This window comes from Eleutherodactylus coqui, chromosome 5 (genome assembly GCF_035609145.1).
Source record: "Eleutherodactylus coqui strain aEleCoq1 chromosome 5, aEleCoq1.hap1, whole genome shotgun sequence".
Lineage (NCBI taxonomy): Eukaryota > Metazoa > Chordata > Amphibia > Anura > Eleutherodactylidae > Eleutherodactylus > Eleutherodactylus coqui.
In genome coordinates this window covers 52,904,349-52,919,749 of record NC_089841.1, presented here as the reverse complement: position 1 = coordinate 52,919,749, position 15,401 = coordinate 52,904,349, and the positions used below count along the sequence as shown (strand labels likewise).

The window sequence follows — 15,401 nt, the reverse complement described above, 5'->3', positions numbered from 1 at the left end:
CTGTCTCTCTGTAATGATATAGATACAGGTAGTACTACTTCCCTGTAATGAGAACACCTCCTCCCTGTCTGTCCCTATAATAACGTACACATACTGTAAATAGTTCTCTCTTCGTGTAATACAATAAAGATAGTACTGCCTCCCTGCCCCTCCTTCTAAATGATGTAGGTACATACAGTACTGCCTCCCAGTCTCTACTTGTAAATCATGTAGGCACAGATACTGCTATTTCCCTAAATTTCCCCAGTAAATAATTAGGTATAGGCAATGCTGCCTCTCCTTGTAATTGTATAGTACTGCCACCCTGTTTTTTCCCAATGATACAGGTAGAGATAGTGCTGCATCCCTTTTTCCCTATGTAATCCGGTAGGTACAGATAGTATTGAATACCTGTATTTCTATGTAATGCTGTAAGTACAGATAGTACTGCTTTAAAATCTCTTCATGTAATACCATAGGTACAGATAGTTCATCCTGCCTGTCTCTACTTGTAATTGTAGTTCATATATTGTAGTACTACCACCCTGTTTCTCCCAATAATATACTGTAGATGCAGATAATGCTGCATCCATTTTTCTCTATTTAATAATATAGGTACAGATAGTACTACCTCCCTGTCTCTCCATGTAATTATGTAGACAGATAGTGCTACTTTCCTGTGTTTCCCTATAAATGATGAAGACACAACGTATTATCTCCCTCTTTTTACTCATTCACATAGTAATTCTCATAAACATTAAAAGCAAGAACTGACAGACACCAGTGAGAAAAAACACAACTGTCTTCAGAAGTCAAAATAATATTTAAGAAAGTAAAAATCAGAAATCCGATGGATCAGACCCCAGATCGATCGATCTATCTATCTATCTATCTATCTATCTATCTATCTATCTATCTCATATCTGTCTATCTCATATCTGTCTATCTCATATCTGTCTATCTATCTATATCTCATATCTATCTATATCTCATATCTATCTCTCCTATCTATCTCAGATCGATCGATCTATCTATCTATCTATCTATCTATCTATCTATCTATCTATCTATCTATCTATTCTAAACCAGTCCAAACCTGAAAAACTTTAAATGATTTCCACTTTGGACAATCTCTGCTTGTCTGAAGGGTCCCTTGACACACAAAGTGTCCCCCTGCAGGAACCCTCAGCGAACAACTATATTCTATGGAAAACCTAACAGTGAGTTTTCACTTTCCCTGCAGTGCCCCCTGAGGGAAAATGAAGTATTACAAAGTAGCCATTTGCATCAACCAGTTGTCTGTGTAATAAAGGACAGTCTTCCATAATGAGAAAGACGCTGTTTATAACTGTTCTCCATTCTGGTCAAGATATGAGGATCCTGAACAAAGGACCTCCTCTATAAACTCAGAATTCCCTAATAGGGTGGATGAAAATGAGTTTTTGAAACCAGAGAATCCCTTTAAAGATCACAACAGCTATTAATTCTGATAAAAGTATTTGTCAAGCTTGCCTAGGGTAATACAAGGAAGGAGGAGAAAACTTACACATAATACTATCTGTTCCATTGGCAGGCGGCGTACAGGAAGAGGCGTTATAGTGGTTGGTGCTGCTCCGGTGAAACGTGGACATTGGAGGAAGACTAGAATTGATGTCCGTTGAGGAGTGTGATGGATAGCTCTGTAAGGATGATAAACAAGGACCACATTCAGCAATCCTCAATACAATAAGCACACTCACAATGACTGAGCACGCTATACACACAACACATTCTTTATGTTTTCGCTCTGCTGTACGATTTGTGGAAGTTTCTTTGTAGGCATTCAATTTCCTTCATTAAGTCTTTTCTTCTCAACCCTAGGCTACCCATTGTTGTAGTTAATATGTAATCTCGCTCAGAAAAACATCTCAGACATGTGTAAAGGCATTTAAAGGAGACCCTCAGAATACTCAACTGTAAACATAAGTCCTTGAGTTGTCCTCTTGTATCAAGGCTAGGTAACATCCAACATGGCCAGTGTCATGTAGCAGCTCCCACAAAGGTCATCACCCAGCTAGAAGACTCCTTCAGATGCGTCGTCCACTTTGGACAAGCCATCTATGTATGCATTATTTGTACTTTTTAAGCCATTGCAAAGCCCGGATTTTGCCTTAGAACACCATTGGCATCTTGGCATTTCAAAAATGCTCTTTGATTTCATGGAGCGCCATAGGGGATCTGCTTAATTAAAAGGGGTTGTTCATGGTGGACAAGCCCTCTAAGCTGTGATCTTGCTAGTTCTTAATTAATTTGTAGGTTGAGTGCCTTGACGTGTACAGTGAAAATTTCCTGGTGATTTGGGAGTCATTTATCCTTGTGACTGCGGTAGAGAAGAAAGAAAATGTCGGCTTTGCTTCTCTCTTCAAGTTTATGGATGTAATTCCATGCAAATCACTTCGTTTGTGGTTTGCTAATCCAAAAGTCTTTACTGTAAAATCTAAAATCTATGTTTGTACTCCCCTGCTGTACATCTTGTGGATTTAACAGTTTTATAAGACCATTTAATTTGGCTCTACTGCCTTTCAGGGAATAGAAGAATTCACTCTCTGTTACACTTAAGATTGCAAACTGGGATCCGTATATAGTTCACCTGGTGGATTTATCTAGAACTAGTCACTAATCTTGATTCAAACCAAGACCCAATTTTAGAGCATGTGCACATAATTGAATCTCCATTATATCTATCTATCTATCTATCTATCTATCTATCTATCTCATATCTATCTATCTATCTCATATTTATCTATCTATCTCATATCTATCTATCTCATATCTATCTATCTCATATCTATCTATCTCATATCTATCTATCTATCTCATATTTATCTATCTCGTATCTATCTTATATATCTAATCTATCTATCATATCTATCTATTTATCTCATATCTATCTATCTATCTATCTATCTATCTCATATCTATCTATCTATCTATCTATCTCATATCTATCTATCTCACATCTATTTATCTCATATCTATCTATCTATCTATCTATCTATCTATCTATCTATCTGTCTATCTATCTCATATCTATCTATCTATCTATCTCATATCTATCTATCTATTTATCTCATATCTATCTATCTCATATCTATCTATCTATCTATCTATCTATCTATCTATCTATCTATCTATCTATCTATCTATCTATCTATCTATCTATCTATCTCATATCTATCTATCTATCTATCTATCTCATATCTATCTATCTGATAGATTGGTAATTAAACTGTGAACGAGCCAACAATGATTTTTATGTCTGCATAAAATGAATGAAGAACAAAAAGCGAACAATTTATCGTTCATTGTCCGATCGTTGGCTGCATTTACACTGAGCGATTATCATTCATTTTAATGATTTTTTGAATGCTAATCGTTCCGTGTAGAAGGGCCTTTGTATAGAATTTTAAGACAATTTATGCATTACTTGGTTTTTGGACCACTCGGTTTAGAGGTCATTTACTACTACAGAGAGAACGTCCCTACTACAGAAATCAACTGATAAGATAAAATCCGCTTACCAAACGGTCATGTGGATGTATGTTGCAGTAACTGCTTGACTGTGCAATATGAGAAGAGTTGCCCAACATCCCTCCATAACCAGCTTGGTTCATTCCACTCGAACTCCACGGGTCACTGCTATGGTGACCATCTAAAAATAGAGACAGACAACAATGAGAAAACCCTTGTGAAGAAGGAGGACTGATTGTAAACATAGCGTATGCCAGAAGGAAACAATGTAACACTGACAAACAGAACCAAAACATATACATTGTATAGACTGCTGTAGAGCAAGCAGTATGGGCTGCCATGTACACCCCATATGGACAGAAGTATTGGGTCCCCCATCAATCTTGTGCTGACAGGTGAAGGGGATGCGCAAATAGAATATCAGACAGACATACCCCAATACAGAAGCCATCAGAGGCCCCAGATGTAGAGCGGACAACGGGGTCTGGTGGTGGAATGACATCTGAGCTGCTAATCAGTACAGCACTTATGGGCCTTCCGAAGTCCACTGTTGGCAATGTTATTCAGAGACCGAAACCCTCCGGTGTGTGCGGTGCCGCCATGTTCAGGGGGACTCCTAAACTGGCAGAATGTGGATAACAAAGTCTTGCACGGGCTGTAAAGGCATCTCGCACATCGTCTACAAGAAGCCTTATTCAGGTCTCACAGGCCACTGGAACAGCCATTATAACCAGAACCATCCGTAGGCAACTGCATGCGAAGGGTCACCATAAACGAGCGGCTGTACACAAGCCCAACATCACAGCAGTGAATGCACAGAGGCTCCTGTCATGGTGCTTGGACCGTCATTCTTGGATTGTAGATGAGTGGAAACACCATGTTCTGATCGGATGGCCACACTTGGGTTTGGCGGTTGCCTGGAGAGCAATTTCTACACAAGTGCATCATACAAAGAGTGAAGTTTGGGGGAGGTTCTGTTATAGTGTGGGGGTGTTTCTGCTGAGAAGGATTAGGACCATTGGTTATAGTAAAGTCTATCCTCAACTCCAATGGGTACAGAGACATTCTGGACAATGTGGCATTACTTACCCTGTGGCAATATTTTGGCAAAGCTCCATGTCTCTACCAACATGACCAATCACCATGTCATACAACATGCAATGTTGAGACTTGGGGGGGACAAGAAGGCCGTATCAGTGCATGCCCAACACGCCCATCATACCCCACATCACTATCTGAAGCTCTCTTCAAGGAATGGAGGCAAATCCCTCCATACATCTATCAGAATATGGTGAAAAGCGGCCTAGGAGGGTTACTATAGTCATGGAGGCCAAAAGAGGGCGAATACCATATTGAAAAATGTTAATAAAATTGAATTTCATCATACTTAGTGGCGTTTGGCTTGGTTCTTAGTGCTGAATTTCTGTATTGAGGTTGGTTCTGATGCTATATTTATGGTATGATCTTGGTTATCAGCTTGTTTCTGGTGCTGCATTTATGTTATGAAGTTGACTCTGGTCCTGCCATCTACACATTGTGTTTCCACCTTTAGGGTGGGCATCTACGCATGGGCCAGTGGTACATGCTTGCCCACCAGGCTAAAGTTTGCTAGCCAGCCCCTGACAACATATATGGTTGCTATCACAACTCCTGCACTAAGCACTCCAGGGGAATTCATTTTCCTGCACTTATACATTGTAACAAATATTCAGAACACGAGAGAATTGGATACAATTGCAGCAAATCCTCCCTTGAGATACATATTATTAATGCTTTATTCACACAATGCAATTTCACTATTGCTTTGAGTTCTGCAACCAAATCCTTGGCAAAATCCACAACGTTTAGCATTCCATTGAATGCTATTGAAATCCATGCTGTACTTCATACAGTTGCGAATCATTGGTACACCAAAAAATCTTCACATGTCAATTCTTGATGCATTTCCACACTAATTCTGAGCTGGGCAAATATGTAGATGACACACAGCTCAAATATATAGCCAGGTGAATGGAAATATAGCCACATATGTGATAAGGAAACAATGTAACAATATGTAATTAACCTTAAAGGGGTTGTCCGGTTATAAACTATTGTAATTCGGATGACCTCTTAGCCAATCAAACACAGCCCTTGAAGCAGGCGGGAATCCCCGCCTGCTGAAAAAGCTTCAGATCAGTGCAGGGAGAAGAAACAGCTAGACGTTCCGAGCCCCACAGCGCCGGAGAGGTGAATATATATTTTTTAAATTTTTTTACACCACCTAGCGATGATTTTTAAGGAAAGACTTATATTTAAAGCCCTTATTTGAAAATCCCTGCCGGGCTTGCCATCATTCTATTGGTTTTAATAGGGCTGCAGAAGCGCCAGCCCCATTGAAAGCAATGGGAGAACATCTTGCTCTTGTTCAACAACTGTGACATCTTTGGCAGGGGAATTCTTCATCCCCCGCAGGAAGTCCCTTTGTCACTGAACACTGTGACAGTGCTGTCACAATGTTCAGTGATGAGAGGACTCCCCGCAGAGATGAGAAATCCTCTGCCACAGCTGTGCCATAGGATCGCGATCTTCTCTGTATGTCCTCAATGGGGTCGGCGCTGCTGCTGCTGCCAGCCCTATTGACCACAAGGTGAAACCCCTGAATGTGACAGCATCCAGGGCTTTCACATCCAAGGAATCCCCTGCTGCAGCTGTTATAGTAGCAGCAGGGGATAGCTATGGAAATGGTGCGCGCAGTTAGGTGCGTTCTGCGATTCGCTGCTATATTTTTTAAGGGTGACCGCTTTCATTGAAAAGTATTGGTTCTTAATAGATGCGAATCGCAAACACACCCAACATGCATTTAAAAAGACGCCCGTCAGGCATCATGGTTTGGTACAATGGTGGAGGAAGCATCATGGTTTGAGGCTACTTTGCCATCTCAGAGCCTGGATATCTTGTGGTCTTTAATGAAACAATCACTTCTAAGGTGGACCAGAACATCTTATAATAGGATGTAAGGGCAGCTGTGCATGACCTCAAGTTGAGAAGACATTGGGAAATACAACAAGACAATGACCTGAAGCACACAAGTAAATTTTAATACAAGCAGCCCTATTGAAGTGGGGTTGTCCAGAAACTGGGCAACCTCTAGAACCCTATGATGATGCTCTGGCATGACCCGAAGAAGGCAATGCAAGCAAGGCATCCCAGAAATATTGATGATCTGAAAGACATCATTGTACAACTCTAATTTGCAGCTACAGGAAACATTTGAAGGAGGTGATAGCTGTTCAAGGATAATCCACTGGTTATTAACTTCAAGGGTTCACTTACTTTTTCTTCCCTGTACTATGGATGATCACTTAATGTGCTCAAAAAAAAACCCATTACATTGGGGCATATTTACTTAGACTGGTGTTTTAAGAGTCTGAATAGATTTGTTTCATAGGGCAACACCTACATGCACCAGATGGAAACCTATCTAGGAGCTGGCATAGGTGTTTGCTTTATAGCATACTCGTGTCTGGTGTATATCATGGGCAAATGTAATGAGACACACGCAGCCACACCCCCTAACATTAGGCCCCGTTCACTTTCTGACTTTTTGAAAAAGTGGTAGGATCCACATAGAAGCCTCAACATTCGCAATTTTGGCATGTGTACATAGACATATCCAATTGTGTTTGTCTAACAATGAAACTACCTTTATTAGTAATCACTGCAGACATCCAGGTCATTCCAAAGAGTTTACTTACGTTTACTTTCCACTGTATATTCATGATATATGTACAGCGCTAGAGAATAAGTGGGTGCTATATAAAGCATGTGTAATACGGTAAATACTGTACTGTTCATTTTGCTTTACCTTGCATGAAGAAGGAACTAGGAAAAGTGCTGGCAGGTGGCTTTGAGGATGGGTAACCTGGTGAATCCCTATTGTAGTCGGCAGTGCTTGCTGATGGGGCATAAACCTGCAAATAAAAATATACATACCATAAATATACAGAAGGCCATCAGATAACCTTATTCATCATTAGTGGCACAACCAACGGGACGTGGTCCCATGACAAAGGGTCTTGTATTACGGTGCAGAGTTTTGAATCCTGAGACAACCGGGCTTAGTTTGGCCCTTTTTTTAATGATCTTTGGGACAATTCCCCACCTCTTGCTTGCTACAAATTTAGCTCATCTGGACAGAGAAATTATATACAAGTTACACCACCTAGTGAAAAATGGGACGTGGTCTACCAGGATGGGTATATATGACCCTGAGTATTATGTGGAATATATTCACTGTGTACAAGAGTTCTTGATGTCTATATAAGCACTTCTAAGATGATCATCGGGTTGGGATGGGGGGAGGGAGAAGAACCTGATATCTATATATGTGCGGAAAACTGTTGCTATGTAGTGGGCAGTATTACAGTAGTTATATTCTTGTACATAGGGGGCAGTATTACAGTAGTTATATTCTTGTACATAGGGGGCAGTATTACAGTAGTTATATTCTTGTACATAGGAGGCAGTATTACAGTAGTTATATTCTTGTACATAGGGGCAGTATTATAGTAGTTGTATTCTTGTACATAGGGGGCAGTATTACAGTAGTTATATTCTTGTACATAGGGGGCAGTATTACAGTAGTTATATTCTTGTACATAGGGGGCAGTATTACAGTAGTTATATTCTTGTACATAGGAGGCAGTATTACAGTAGTTATATTCTCGTACATAGGGGGCAGTATAATAATAATAATTATATTCTTGTACAAAGGAGCAGTATTATAGTAGATATATTCTTGTACATAGGGGGCAGTATTATAGTAGTTATATTCTTGTACATAGGAGGCAGTATTATAGTAGTTATATTCTTGTACATAGGAGACAGTATTATAGTAGTTATATTCTTGTACATAGAGGGCAGTATTATAGTAGGTATATTCTTGTACATAGGGGGCAGTATTATAGTAGTTATATTCTTGTACATAGGGGGCAGTATTATAGTAGTTATATTCCTGTACATAGGGGGCAGTATTATAGTAGTTATATTCTTGTACTTAGGAGGCAGTATTTTAGTAGTTATATTCTTGTACATAGGAGGCAGTATGATAGTAGTTATATTCTTGTACATAGGGGGCAGTATTACAGTAGTCATATTCTTGTACATAGGGGGCAGTATTATAGTAGTTATATACTTGTACATAGGAGGCAGTGTTATAGTAGTTATATTCTTGTACATAGGGGGCAATATTATAGTAGTTATATTCTTATACATAGGAGGCAGTATTATAGTAGTTATATTCTTGTACATAGGGGCTGTATTATAGTAGTTATATTCTTGTACAAAGGGCCAGTATTATAGTAGTTATATTCTTGTACATAGGGGCAGTATTATAGTAGTTGTATTCTTGTATATAGGAGTAGTGTTATAGTAGTTATATTCTTGTACATAGGGGGCAGTATTATAGTAATTATATTCTTGTACATAGGGGGCAGGATTATAGTAGTTATATTCTTGTACATAGGGGCAGTATTATAGTAGTTATATCCTTGTACATAGGGGGCAGTATTATAGGAGTTATATTGTTGTAAATGGGGCAGTATTATAGTAGTTATATTCTTGTACACAGGGGGCAGTATTATAGTAGTTATATTCTTGTACATAGGGGCAGTATTATAGTAGTTATATCCTTGTACATAGGGGGCAGTATTATAGGAGTTATATTCTAGTACATAGGGCGCAGTATTATATTAGTTATATTCTTGTACATAGGGGCAGTATTATAGTATTTATATTCTTCTACATAGGGGGCAGTATTATAGTAGTTATATTCTTGTACATAGGAGGCAGTATTATAGTAGTTATATTCTTGTACATAGGAGCAGTATTATAGTAGTTATATTCTTGTACATAGGAGGCAGTATTATAGTAGTTATATTCTTGTACATAGGGCGCAGTATTATATTAGTTATATTCTTGTACATAGGGAGCAGTATTATAGTATATTCTTGTACATAGGGGTAGTATTATAGTAGTTATATTTTTGCACATAGGGGGCAGCATTATAGTAGTTATATTCTTGTGCATAGCAGTATTATAGTAGTTACATTCTTGTACATAGGGCGCAGTATTAAAGTAGTTATAATTTTGTACATAGGAGGCAGTATTATAGTAGATATATCCTTGTACATAGGGGGCAGTATTATAGGAGTTATATTGTTGTAAATGGGGCAGTATTATAGTAGTTATATTCTTGTACACAGGGGGCAGTATTATAGTAGTTATATTCTTGTACATAGGGGCAGTATTATAGTAGTTATATCCTTGTACATAGGGGGCAGTATTATAGGAGTTATATTCTAGTACATAGGGCGCAGTATTATATTAGTTATATTCTTGTACATAGGGGCAGTATTATAGTATTTATATTCTTCTACATAGGGGGCAGTATTATAGTAGTTATATTCTTGTACATAGGAGGCAGTATTATAGTAGTTATATTCTTGTACATAGGAGCAGTATTATAGTAGTTATATTCTTGTACATAGGAGGCAGTATTATAGTAGTTATATTCTTGTACATAGGGCGCAGTATTATATTAGTTATATTCTTGTACATAGGGAGCAGTATTATAGTATATTCTTGTACATAGGGGTAGTATTATAGTAGTTATATTTTTGCACATAGGGGGCAGCATTATAGTAGTTATATTCTTGTGCATAGCAGTATTATAGTAGTTACATTCTTGTACATAGGGCGCAGTATTAAAGTAGTTATAATTTTGTACATAGGAGGCAGTATTATAGTAGATATATTCTTGTACATAGGGGACAGTATTATAGTAGTTATATTCTTGTACATAGGAGGCAGTATTATAGTAGTTATATTCTTGTACATAGGGGACAGTATTATAGTAGTTATATTCTTGTACATAGGAGGCAGTATTATAGTAGTTATATTCTTGTACATAGGGGACAGTATTATAGTAGTTATATTCTTGTACTTAGGAGGCAGTATTATAGTAGTTATATTCTTGTACATAGGGGGCAGTACTATAGTAGTTATATTCATGTACATAGGGGGCAGTATTATAGTAGTTATATTCTTGTACATAGGGGGCAGTATTATAGTAGTTATATTCTTGTACTTAGGAGGCAGTATTATAGTAGTTATATTCTTGTACATAGGGGGCAGTACTATAGTAGTTATATTCATGTACATAGGGGGCAGTATTATAGTAGTTATATTCTTGTACATAGGGGACAGTATTATAGTAGTTATATTCTTGTACTTAGGAGGCAGTATTATAGTAGTTATATTCTTGTACATAGGGGGCAGTACTATAGTAGTTATATTCATGTACATAGGGGGCAGTATTATAGTAGTTATATTCTTGTACATAGGAGGCAGTATTATAGTAGTTATATTCTTGTACATAGGAGGCAGTATTATAGTAGTTATATTCTTGTACATAGGAGGCAGTATTATAGTAGTTATATTCTTGTACATAGGAGGCAGTATTATAGTAGTTATATTCTTGTACATAGGAGGCAGTATTATAGTAGTTATATTCTTGTACATAGGAGGCAGTATTATAGTAGTTATATTCTTGTACATAGGGGGCAGTATTAAAGTAGTTATAATTTTGTACATAGGGTACAGTATTATAGTAGTTATAGTCTGCTATATAAGAGCAGATAATGTTTTACAGGGGTTATTTATCAGTAGTCACTTCACATCACGCAACATGAATTAGGCTGACCTTCCCTTGCGAGTTTTGTGCATTGTGAGACACACAACACTTAATCGGAAATAGAACACATTGTTCTCAATGGGCCTGTTTACATGCATGTATCTCCTCTCGCAGCTATGGTGGGAGACTGAAAAAATTGCAGCATGTCCTAACACCTGCCCATTATTTGCTATGGGCGAATGAAAAAAATCGTATGACACTTCCATGTAAATATAAGTTTCACGCAAGTGTGATGCGATTTTCAAAACTTTCCATTGAGAATCACATCCTACTTTCAGTGGAAATTGCATTTTACAAGCGCGACATCAGTTTCTTGCACCGATATAGCACTTGCCCATGTGTATCCAACCTTGAAAAGGCCGGTATGTTATTTTTCAATAGGTACAATATTTGGCAGAATCTGATTTTTCTATATCTCCACTACCGTATGTAACTTCCGTATTTTTAACCCACCATTTACATGGATATGAATGAACAGTGACTTTAGATGCCCTCTAATTCCCTATAATCTCCTCATTGTAATGTGCGCCATATAGCTTCTTACTAATGACCAATAATCATAAAAAAAACCTCCGACAGGCCGAACTCTCCTAAACACTACCTCATGGCCGCCACAACTTTTTGCGTAGGCTACCGGAACAATTCAATCTTTCATATCGGTTTAATCATTTGGGATTAGCGCCGTTGGAGAGCGGCTTAATAGCGAGTTATATTTTCTTCTATTTTCTTTTCCAGTCTACTCCCATGTATCCAATAAAGAAGCGCATTCATTGTGCCTCCCTATTAAATATTTCATTCTTGGAACGAGTGAAACAATTGAACAATTGGAAAAAAAAAAAATCTAGAGCAATAAGCACCATATCACTCGCTCCGTAAACGTTCCCTTCGCAGACACATGAAAGAGACGTTAAAACCTGGATCTGAAGGAGACCACCAACATGCAGGGCGTGCATCGGGAGAACATTTTTTAATTTATTTTTTTTACAAACAGTACGTGTCGTAACGTTAAAGCTCGCCAAAGAAACTCCATTTCTTTCTACTTTAGCAGAACACAAGGAATTCTGTAGAGGCTCGAAAATAAAAATAGCACATTTATGTCTTGTTTAGACTGTATATAAACATCCCACCATACCACAAAGGAGCGACATGCATACGGCTTCAGTTTAAGAGCTGGTTCTGTTTGTAGGGAGAGGGAAAAAAATATACAAAAACACACATTCGTAAATTTTTTTATTTTTATTTTTAGCTATTTTTTCGGTCCTGTCTTTTCTCCCGTTCTCTTTTTTTTTTTTATCCTTTTTAGAACGCTCCTTTCCAGATGGCCAGAAAGACTGAGGCGCTGTCATCTCGGTGATGAAAATGGATACCCTCCTGCCTCCATTTTGAAGCAGGCAGCAGATCACAGAATTGGCAGGCTGCCTACTCTGACATTCGCTTGTCACAGCAAAATGAAGGGGAAAATTCCACCAATAAAAAGACATCTGCAACATTAACCAGTTCAGCGCCTTAGGGGGTAAAGGCACTTGGCAGCGAGTCGCGAACAACGGGGTCTGGCCGGCATGAAAAGGTTAAAAATCAAATATTTCCCTATGGCAGTGATGAACACATAGAAACAATTAATTCTTTATAGGAACGCATATCACAATGGCGTAATGTCGCTACCTCGTATGTGTTGGCTAATGAATCTCTGGGCGAATTCGATGACTATCGTCGCATATGGAAGACATTTTCGGATGGAGATTTAAATACACAATGTATCAAAAGTGGATGCGGTGGGGAACGCCGCGTTTGGAATTAAAATATGGCGGCCGTACGTATGCCTAATGCATACGAGGAATTTGAGGCGTCTTTGTTTGTCGTCCTGACACATTCAACAAAATTTTTACTTTTTTTTTTATATATGTGGTCAATGTGCAACATACGCAAAAAAATGGGATTTTTTAAGTATCCATAAGTGATGTAAATGTCATAGAGAATAGATGTGTTGCACTTATTAGGAAGGATATTTTTTAGTGCAAGAGACAATTTTCTGATATTTTCTTAGACAATTAAAAAAAAATGTGATTTTTTTTTTTTTTTTTACATGACCTTGAATACAGATCAACATAAAATGTAGATGTATTTTTCTGTTTCCATGGCAGAAATTCACCAGTTTGGCCTGATTTACTTGCTACTTTTTGAATTCCCAAACGTCCCGAGGTCCATCAGAGGCCGAACTGTGTCCACATGTGAGGCTTTCACAGCATTTTCTGGCCTCCAAGTTTTCCATGTATTTTGGTAAAAATAATTGAGAAATGTTTAGTATTTTTCTTTTTTTTAAAAAAAAACAACAAAAAAACTAAAAATGGTGTAAAAGCGTCCCGTGGAAACAACATAAGAGGCTCGAGGCCGTTGGCTGCCATACTTTTATCACAAATCAAAAATGTGGGAAGGCCATTCGTGAAGTTTTCTATTTCTTGCCGTTTGGACACGACTCTTGTGTTAGCTCGTCTTGTAGGACACGCAGTGATATAGCGGCTGTTTACACCACGTTCCAGCCATCCGTTGATTATATATTTTTATACAAAAAAAGTCTTTAATGTATTGCTCGACGCATCCAGAAAGTATAATTGGTCAAACGTAGTATAACAGTGCGATCTGGGGATGTTTGACCTCCCTGACAATTCATTTTTGAGTAATAACATACCACGTACTTCGGCCCCAAAAAAGGCTTGATCCACATATCTGATTTAATTTACATCACAGTCAAAAGCAAATGTAAAATTTCCATATGTTTAACATCTAGTGTTTTTGTTCTTAAATACCTAAAAAAAAGGCGTTTGACTAATATATATATATATATATATATATATATATATATATATATATATAATTTTTTTTTTTTCTTTTAGAGAGACTTTGTAGTGAAAAATGTATATTTTGGAATGTAAAAATGGACAAAAATGTATGGAAACCTATAGCCATACATTTATCACATAAGCATAAAACATACATGTATGCTTAAAATGGCATATGCTTCGTATGTTTTTTTCCTATATGTTTAAAGCTTATACAAATGCAATCTCCCTTAAAGCGACTATATCACTTTTTTATTATTAATTAAAACCAGATAGAGAAACATTTTCCATTTTTCAACTCTGTTTTTATTTTAGGATTGTAGAATTTTTTTATTCTGTGGTCTATACATGACTACGGGGGCGGCCATCTTTCCTGAGCTGCATCTAACAGTATTCAGAGGAATGCTTTACAGCAGCTTCATGGGCATTCACCCAGTGGATAGGAGGGGGCCCATTGACAAGTATAGGAGACTGTTCTAGACTTGCCCTGTGACCTGCGGGAGCAGACAGTCACAGCTTATACCTATTGTGAATGGTGGATCCTGTGTTACCTACACATAGGTGTCACCTTTCAGTGTAATCCTGCCTGTGATGTTAGTGAGATGAAGGCTGCAAAGCTTTCTCTACAGATCAGGAAGTGACAGACTAGTATGAGGCTCTGTAGTCAGTGGGAAAAAATGCAGGATTTTAGGATTTTTATATATATATGATTGTGACTAGAGATGAGCGAACGTACTCGGTAAGGCCGATTTCGCAATCGAGCACCGCGATTTTCGAGTACTTCACTACTCGGGTGAAAAGATTTGGGGGGCGACGTGGGTGAGCGGGGGGTTGCAGAGGGGAGTGGGGGGGGGAGAGGGCGAGAGAGAGAGCTCCCCCTGTTCCGCGCTGCTACCCCCCGCTCCACCACGCCACGCCGCGCCCCCCGGCGACCCCCGAATCTTTTCACCCGAGTAGTGAAGTACTCGAAAATCGCGGTGCTCAATTGCGAAATCGGCCTTACCGAGTACGTTCGCTCATCTCAAATTGTGACTGAAAATTTTAAGCAAAATCTCCCTAAAAATGTAATTTCTATAATTAGTCATTTTTGGAAGAAACCTTCTCTTTAGAAATCATTGTAAATCTGAAAAAAGACCAAAATCTGACAACCCAAGAAAGGGCGTTTCATAACCTTCCATACAGAGTAAAAAGGAAAAACAAGGCCAGAATCACTAGAAAAATCAAAGGAGTATAAAATAGTGATGATAATAAATTAATAATAGTTTTAATCTTTCTAGGATTTCAATTTATTTATTTTTTTAAATTGTGCAAAAAGCTGAAAACATGACATTTCACCTGAT

General features: G+C 38.1%; 1 protein-coding gene across 7 annotated transcripts in view; it reads right to left on the bottom strand.

Annotated features, from left to right (window-relative positions):
* Positions 1–15,401, bottom strand: part of TCF4 (transcription factor 4) — a 428,999-nt gene that overhangs the window by 61,558 nt on the left and 352,040 nt on the right. For all 7 annotated transcript variants that reach the window (XM_066602510.1, XM_066602505.1, XM_066602506.1 and 4 more), the window contains 3 exons: positions 7,337–7,442; positions 3,540–3,670; positions 1,526–1,658 (listed from right to left, as the gene is read on the bottom strand). In XM_066602510.1, the coding sequence (XP_066458607.1) occupies positions 1,526–1,658; positions 3,540–3,670; positions 7,337–7,442 (370 nt within the window). The remainder of the gene's footprint in view (positions 1–1,525; positions 1,659–3,539; positions 3,671–7,336; positions 7,443–15,401) is intronic.